Source organism: Chiloscyllium punctatum, chromosome 33, assembly GCF_047496795.1.
Source record: "Chiloscyllium punctatum isolate Juve2018m chromosome 33, sChiPun1.3, whole genome shotgun sequence".
In the NCBI taxonomy this organism is placed as follows: domain Eukaryota; kingdom Metazoa; phylum Chordata; class Chondrichthyes; order Orectolobiformes; family Hemiscylliidae; genus Chiloscyllium; species Chiloscyllium punctatum.
The window spans coordinates 21,076,896-21,084,892 of record NC_092771.1 but is presented as its reverse complement, the minus strand read 5'-3'; the positions used below and the strand labels follow the sequence as shown (position 1 = coordinate 21,084,892).

At 64.1% G+C, this 7,997-nt stretch overlaps 1 protein-coding gene across 4 annotated transcripts in view; it reads left to right on the top strand.

Moving 5' to 3' along the window:
• The first annotated feature begins 299 nt into the window (after positions 1-299).
• The window catches only part of lactb (lactamase, beta), a 50,389-nt gene continuing 42,691 nt past the window's right edge, over positions 300-7,997 (top strand). The window contains exon 1 of one of the 4 annotated variants that reach the window (XM_072553106.1): positions 300-315. Coding sequence is in view for 2 of the 4 variants with exons in the window: in XM_072553103.1 (XP_072409204.1) it covers positions 4,458-4,718 (261 nt within the window). In the remaining 2 variants the exon portion in view is untranslated. Of the gene's footprint in view, positions 316-4,251; positions 4,719-7,997 lie in introns of those variants that run through there. The other 3 variants (XM_072553103.1, XM_072553102.1, XM_072553105.1) reach the window with 3 other exon arrangements.

Here is a 7,997-nt window from a genome sequence, read left to right as displayed (position 1 = left end):
AACACAGGATCATAGCAGGTCAGACAGCATTCATGGGGGGGTGGGGGGGGGGGCGCGGGGAGGAGAGGGATGGAGAGAGGGAGAGAGAGAGAGAGAGAGAGAGAGAGTTTCAAGTTTAGATGATGCTTCATCAGAGGAATGTTGCTCCCCCTCCAAAAGCTCTGATGAGAGTCATTTAGACTTGAAATGTTAGCTCTCTCTCTCTCTCCCTCTCTCTCTCTCTCTCTCTCTCTCTCTCTCTCTCTCCATGCATGCTGTCTGACTCGCTGTGATCGCCAGCATTTGTTGTTTTCAGTACAGATTCCAGCATCTGCAGTAAGTTGCTCCTCACTGCTTCTATGTTAACTATTCCCTTCATAATTTTATATGTTTCTATAAGGACCTCCTCAACTTTCTAAATTCCAATTAATATAATGGGTTCAGCATTATCCAGTTAAGGTTAGGCATTGTCCAGTTAGTGGTCAGTATTGCCCAGTTAGGGGTCATTATTATCTAGATTAGATTCTCTACAGTGTAGAAACAGGCCCTTCGGCCCAACCAGGCCACATCGACCCTCCAAACCCACCCAGAACCATTTTCCTCTGACTAATGCACCTAACACTATGTTAGTGGTCAGTATTGCCCAGTTAGGGGTCAGCATTGCCCAATTAGTGGCCAATTCACCTGACCTGCACAGCTTTGGACTGTGGGATGAAACTGGAGCACCCGGAGGAAACCCACACAGACAGACACCCAAGGTTGGTATTGAACCTGGGACCCTGGTGCTTTGAGGCAGTAGTGCTAACCACTGAGCCACCGAGCCTAGTTAGGGGTCAGTATTGACCAGTTAGGGATCAGTATTGCCCAGTTAGGGGCCAGCATTGCCCAATTAGTGGTCAGTATTGCCCAGTCCGGGGTCAGTATGGCCCGGTCAGGGGTCAGTCTGGCCCAGCCAGGGGTCAGTGTGGCCCAGTCAGGGGTTAATATGGTCCAGCCAGGGATCAGTGTTGCCCAGTCAGGGGTCAGTGTTGCCCAGCCAGGGGTCAGCAAGGCCCAGTCATGGGTCAGTACAGCCCAGTCGGGGTTAATATGGTCCAGCCAGGGGTCAGCGTAGCCCAGTCAAGGGTCAGTGTTGCCCAGTAGGGGTCAGCTTGGCCCAGTCAGGGGGTGGTGTTGCCCAGCCAGGAGTCAGCCTGGCCCACTCAGGGGTCAGTCTTACCCAGTCAGGGGTCAGTGTGATCCAGTCAGGGGTTAGTGTTGCCCAGCCAGGGGTCAGCGTGGCCCAGCCAGGGGTCAGCGTGGCCCAGTCAGGGGTCAGTGTTGCCCAGTCAGGGGTCAGTATTGCACAGTCAGGGGTCGGCATGACCCAGCCAGGGGTCAGTGTTGCCCAGCCAGGGGTCAGTATTGCACAGTCAGGGGTCAGCATGACCCAGCCAGGGGTCAGCCTGGCCCACTCAGGGGTCAGTCTTACCCAGTCAAGGGTCAGTGTTGCCCAGTCAGGGGTTAGTGTTAGACAATAATAGACAATAGACAATAGATGCAGGAGTAGGCCATTCAGCCCTTCGAGCCTGCACCGCCATTCAATATGATCATGGCTGATCATTCCCAATCAGTATCCTGTTCCAGCCTTATCTCCATAACCCTTGACTCCATCTTTAAGAGCTCTATCCAATTCTTTCTTAAATGAATCCAGAGACTGGGCCTCCACTGCCCTCTGGGGCAGAGCATTCCACACAGTTGCCCAGTCAGGGGTCAGCGTGGCCCAGCCAGGGGTCAGCGTTGCCCAGTCAGGGGTCAGCGTGGCCTAGCCAGGGGTCAGCATGACCCAGTCAGGGGTCAGTGTTTCCCAGTCAGGCGTCAGCGTGGCCCAGTCAGGGGTCAGCGTGAAGGGCTTTTGCCTGAAACATCGATTGTCCTGCTCCTTGGATGCTGCCTGAACTGCTTTGCTCTTCCAGCACCACTAATCCAGAATCTGGTTTCCAGCATCTGCAGTCATTGTTTTTACCTCGTCACCGGCCCAGTCAGGGGTCAGCGTGGTCCAGCCAGGGGTCAGCGTGGCCCAGTCAGGGGTCAGTGTTGCCCAGTCCGGGGTCAGTATGGCCCGGTCAGGGGTCAGTCTGGCCCAGCCAGGGGTCAGTGTGGCCCAGTCAGGGGTTAATATGGTCCAGCCAGGGATCAGTGTTGCCCAGTCAGGGGTCAGTGTTGCCCAGCCAGGGGTCAGCAAGGCCCAGTCATGGGTCAGTACAGCCCAGTCGGGGTTAATATGGTCCAGCCAGGGGTCAGCGTAGCCCAGTCAAGGGTCAGTGTTGCCCAGTAGGGGTCAGCTTGGCCCAGTCAGGGGTTAGTGTTGCCCAGCCAAGGGTCAGTGTTGCCCAGCCAGGGGTCAGCGTGGACCAGTCAGGGGTCAGCATGGCCCAGTCAGGGATCAGTGTTACCCAGTCAGGGGTCAGCATGGTCCACTCAGGGGTCAGTCTTACCCAGTCAAGGGTCAGTGTTGCCCAGTCAGGGGTTAGTGTTAGACAATAATAGACAATAGACAATAGATGCAGGAGTAGGCCATTCAGCCCTTCGAGCCTGCACCGCCATTCAATATGATCATGGCTGATCATTCCCAATCAGTATCCTGTTCCAGCCTTATCTCCATAACCCTTGACTCCACTATCTTTAAGAGCTCTATCCAATTCTTTCTTAAATGAATCCAGAGACTGGGCCTCCACTGCCCTCTGGGGCAGAGCATTCCACACAGTTGCCCAGTCAGGGGTCAGCGTGGCCCAGCCAGGGGTCAGCGTTGCCCAGTCAGGGGTCAGCGTGGCCTAGCCAGGGGTCAGCATGACCCAGTCAGGGGTCAGTGTTTCCCAGTCAGGGGTCAGCGTGGCCCAGTCAGGGGTCAGCGTGAAGGGCTTTTGCCTGAAACATCGATTGTCCTGCTCCTTGGATGCTGCCTGAACTGCTTTGCTCTTCCAGCACCACTAATCCAGAATCTGGTTTCCAGCATCTGCAGTCATTGTTTTTACCTCGTCACCGGCCCAGTCAGGGGTCAGCGTGGTCCAGCCAGGGGTCAGCGTGGCCCAGTCAGGGGTCAGTGTTGCCCAGTCAGGGGTCAGTGTTGCCCAGCCAGGGGTCAGTGTTGCCCAGCCAGGGGTCAGCGTGGCCCAATCAGGGGTCAGTATGGCCCAGTCAGGGGTCAGTATTGCCCAGCCAGTGGTCAGCGTGGACCAGTCACGGGTCAGCGTGGCCCAGTCAGGGGTCAGTGTTGCCCAGCCAGGGGTCAGCGTGGACCAGTCAGGGGTCAGCGTGGACCAGTCAGGGGTCAGCGTGGACCAGTCAGGGGTCAGCATGGCCCAGTCAGGGATCAGTGTTACCCAGTCAGGGGTCAGCATGGTCCAGCCAAGGGTCAGTGTTGCCCAGCCAGGGGTCAGCGTGGACCAGTCAGGGGTCAGTGTGGTAAAAACAATGACTGCAGATGCTGGAAACCAGATTCTGGATTAGTGGTGCTGGAAGAGCACAGCAGGTCAGGCAGCATCCAAATAGCTTCGAAATCGACGTTTCGGGCAAAAGCCCTTCATCAGGAATAAAGCGTGGCCCAGTCAGGGGTCAGTGTTGCCCAGTCAGGGGTCAGTGTGGCCCAGTCAGGGGTCAGCATGGCCCAGTCAGGGTCAGTGTTGTCCAGTCAAGGGGTCAGTGTGGCCCAGTCAGGGGTCGGTGTTGCCCAGTCAGGGGTCAGCGTGGCCCACTCGGGGTCAGTGTTGCCCAGTCAGGGGTCAGCGTTGCCCAATCAGGGGGTCAGTGTTGCCCAGCCAGAGGTCAGTGTTGCCCAGTCAGGGGTCAGTGTTGCCCAGTCAGGGGTCAGTGTTGCCCAGCCAGAGGTCAGTGTTGCCCAGTCAGGGGTCATCATGGCCCAGTCAGGGGTCAGTGTTGCCCAGCCAGGGGTCAGCGTTGCCCAGTCAGGGGTCAGCGTGGCCCAGTCAGGGGTCAGCGTGGCCCAGTCAGGGGGTCAGTGTTGCCCAGTCAGGGGTCAGCGTGGCCCAGTCAGGGGTCAGTGTTGCCCAGTCAGGGGTCAGTGTTGCCCAGCCAGGGGTCAGCGTTGCCCAGTCAGGGGTCAGCGTGGCCCAGTCAGGGGTCAGCGTGGCCCAGTCAGGGGGTCAGTGTTGCCCAGTCAGGGGTCAGCGTGGCCCAGTCAGGGGTCAGTGTTGCCCAGTCAGGGGTCAGTGTTGCCCAGTCAGGGGGTCAGTGTTGCCCAGCCAGGTCCTGGGTCAATTGATTATTTGTTTTTAAACTCCATCCAACTTGACCGACATGAAACATTCAGACAGTATTGTCTACCCTTATCTCTTGGGGGTGTTTATTTATTCCCCCCAGCCTTACCTTTCCAGATGGTAGTTTCTTGGAGAGCCTCTGGACTCTGGAAGCTCCTCCCGCCCTGACCCTCCCTCTCTCCCCCAGAACAAACTGCTCATTCCCGGAGCCGCCACCGGACAATGTCCCGCTGCCTCTGCCGCTTGTGGAAGCCCCTGGGCGGCCGGGCCGCGGGGCCGCCCTCCCGGAGCCGGGGTTGGAGCTGGGGCCGGGCCCGGGCCTGCGGACTAGGCCTCGGGCTCTCCCTCGGTCTGGGGCTGGGCCTCGGGGTCCGACTGTGGGGGCCGCGGTCCGAGTGTCAGTCGGAGGCGGACGGAGAGGATGTGAGGGGGGCCCTGGGCGAGGCCAAACAGCGAGGGAGAGACCTGCTGCAGAGAGTGAAGGTGAGGGGCCGGGGCCGGGGCCGGGGCCGGGGCCCCTACAATACACCCCCCCCCCCCCCCAACTCTCCTCCCCCCCAACTCTCCCCCCCCCCCCACCCCCCCCAACTCTCCCCCCCCCCCTCCCCCCCAACTCTTCCCCCCCCCCCCCAACTCTTCTCCCCCCCCCCCCCAACTCTTCCCCCCTCTCCCCAACTCCCCCCAACTCTTCCCCCACCAACTCTCCCCCCCCCAACTCTTTCCCCCCCCAACTCTTTCCCCCCCAACTCTTCCCCCCCCAACCCAACCCCCCCCAACCCTTCCCCCCCAACCTCCCCCCCAACCCCCCCCACCCAACCTCCCCACCCAACCTTCCCCCCCCCAACACTTCCCCCCCCAACCAACCCCCCCCAACTCTCCCCCCCAACCTCCCCCACCAACACCCCCCCACCAACCCTTCCCCCCCCAACCTCCCCCCCAACCCCCCCCACCAACCCCTTCCCCACCAACCCTTCCCCCCCAACCCCTCCCCCCCCCAACCCTTCCCCCCCCCAACCTCCCCCCCCAACTCTTCCCCCCCAACCTCCCCCACCAACCTCCCCCCCAAACCTTCCCCCCCACCTTCCCCCCCCAACCTCCCCCCCACCTCCCCCCACCAACCCTCCCCCACCACCCTCCCCCACCAACCCCCCCCCCCCCCCCCACCACCCCCCCCACCCCCCCAACTCTCCCCCCCACCCCCCCAACTCTTCCCACCCCCCCCCCCCAACTCTCCCCCCCCTCCCCCCCCAACTCAATCCCCCCCCCACCCCCCCAACCCCCCCCCCACTCCCCCCCCAACTCTCCCCCCCCACCCCCCCAACTCTTCCCCCCCCCCTCCCCCCCCCAAACTCTTCCCCCCCCCTCCCCCCCAACTCCCCCCCCACCCCCCCACCCCCCCAACCCCCCCTCCCCCCCAACCTCCCCCCCCCCCCACTCCCCCCCCAACTCTCCCCCCCCCCCCCCCACCCCCCCCCCCTCTCCCCCCCACTCCCCCCCCCCAACTCTCCCCCCCTCCCCCCCCAACTCTTCCCCCTCTCTCCCCAACTCTCCCCAACTCTCCCCCCCCAACCTTTCCCCCCCAACTCTTCCCCCCCAACTCTTCCCCCCCCAACCTCTTCCCCCCCAACTCTTCCCCCCCCAACTCTTCCCCCCCCCAACTCTTCCCCCCCAACTCTTCCCCCCCAACTCTTCCCCCCCCCAACTCTTCCCCCCCCCCCAACCTTCCCCCCCCCAACTCTTCCCCCCCCCCCAACTCTTCCCCCCCCCCAACTCTCCCCCCCCAACTCTTCCCCCACCACACTCCCCCCCCCCCTCCCCCCCCCTCCCACACCTCCCCCCCACCCCCACCTACCCCCCCTCCCCCCCAACTCCTTCCCCCCCCTCCCCCCCCCTCCCCCCCAACTCTTCCCCCCCCTCCCCCCCCCTCCCCCCCCAACTCTTCCCCCCCCAACTCTTCCCCCCCTCCCCCCCAACTCTTCCCCCCCTCCCCCCCCAACTCTTCCCCCCCTCCCCCCCCAACTCTTCCCCCCCTCCCCCCCAACTCTTCCCCCCCCTCCCCCCCCAACTCTTCCCCCCCCTCCCCCCCAACTCTTCCCCCCTCTCCCCAACTCTCCCCAACTCTCCCCCCCCAACTCTCCCCCCCCAACTCTCCCCCCCCAACTCTCCCCCCCCAACTCTTCCCCCCAACTCTTCCCCCCCACTCTTCCCCCCCAACTCTTCTCCCCCCCCCAACTCTTCCCCCCCAACTCTTCCCCCCCCCAACTCTTCCCCCCCCAACTCTTCCCCCACCAACTCTCTCCCCCCCCTCCCCCCACCTCCCCCACCTCCCCACCTCCCCCCCCTCCCCCCACCTCCCCCACCTCCCCCCCTCCCCCACCTCCCCCCCTCCCCCCCAACTCTTCCCCCCCCTCCCCCCCCTCTCCCCCCCTCCCCCAACTCTTCCCCCCCTCCCCCCCCAACTCTTCCCCCCCTCCCCCCCCAACTCTTCCCCCCCCCTCCCCCCCAACTCTTCCCCCCCCTCCCCCCCAACTCTTCCCCCCCTCCCCCCCCAACTCTTCCCCCCCTCCCCCCCAACTCTTCCCCCCCCCTCCCCCCCAACTCTTCCCCCCCCTCCCCCCCCAACTCTTCCCCCCCCTCCCCCCAACTCTTCCCCCCCCCTCCCCCCCGACTCTTCCCCCCCCCTCCCCCCCGACTCTTCCCCCCCCACCTCCCCCCCAACTCTTCCCCCCCATCCCCCCCAACTCTTCCCCCCCCCCTCCCCCCCAACTCTTCCCCCCCCTCCCCCCCAACTCTTCCCCCCCTCCCCCCCAACTCTTCCCCCCCTCCCCCCAACTCTTCCCCCCCCCTCCCCCCCAACTCTTCCCCCCCCCTCCCCCCCAACTCTTCCCCCCCTCCCCCCCAACTCTTCCCCCCCCCCAACTCTTCCCCCCTCCCCCAACTCTTCCCCCCCTACCCCCCAACTCTTCCCCCCTCCTACCCCCCAACTCTTCCCCCCATCCTACCCCCCAACTCTTCCCCCCATCCTACCCCCCAACTCTTCCCCCCTCCTACCCCCCAACTCTTCCCCCCCCTCCCCCCCAACTCTTCCCCCCCCTCCCCCCCAACTCTTCCCCCCCCCCCAACTCTTCCCCCCCCCCCAACTCTTCCCCCCCCCTCCCTCCCAACTCTTCCCCCCCCCTCTCCCCCCAACTCTTCCCCCCCCTCTCCCCCCCAACTCTTCCCCCTCCCCCACTCTTCCCCCCCTTCCCCCCACTCTTCCCCCCCCTTCCCCCCCAGCTCTTCCCTCCCCAACTCTTCCCCCCACTCTTCCCCCCCAACTCTTCCCCCCCACTCCACTCTTCCCCCCCCAACTCTTCCCCCCCCAACTCTTTCCCCCCCCAACTCTTCCCACTTCCCCCCCCAACTCTTCCCCCCCCAACTCTTCCCCCCCCCAACTCTTCCCCCCCTCCCCCAACTCTTCCCCCCCCAACTCTTCCCCCCACTCTTCCCCCCAACTCTTCCCCCCCCCAACTCTTCCCCCCCAACTCTCCCCCCCCCAACTCTTCCCCCCCAACTCTCCCCCCTCCCCCCAACTCTTCCCCCCCCAACTCTCCCCCCCAACTCTTCCCCCCCCTCTCCCCCCAACTCTCCCCCCCTACTCTGCCCCCCAACTCTTCCCCCCACTCTCCCCCCAACTCTTCCCCCCCCTCCCCCCAACTCTTCCCCCCTCCCCCCAACTCTTCCCCCCACTCTTCCCCCCCCAACTCTTCCCCCCCTTCCCCC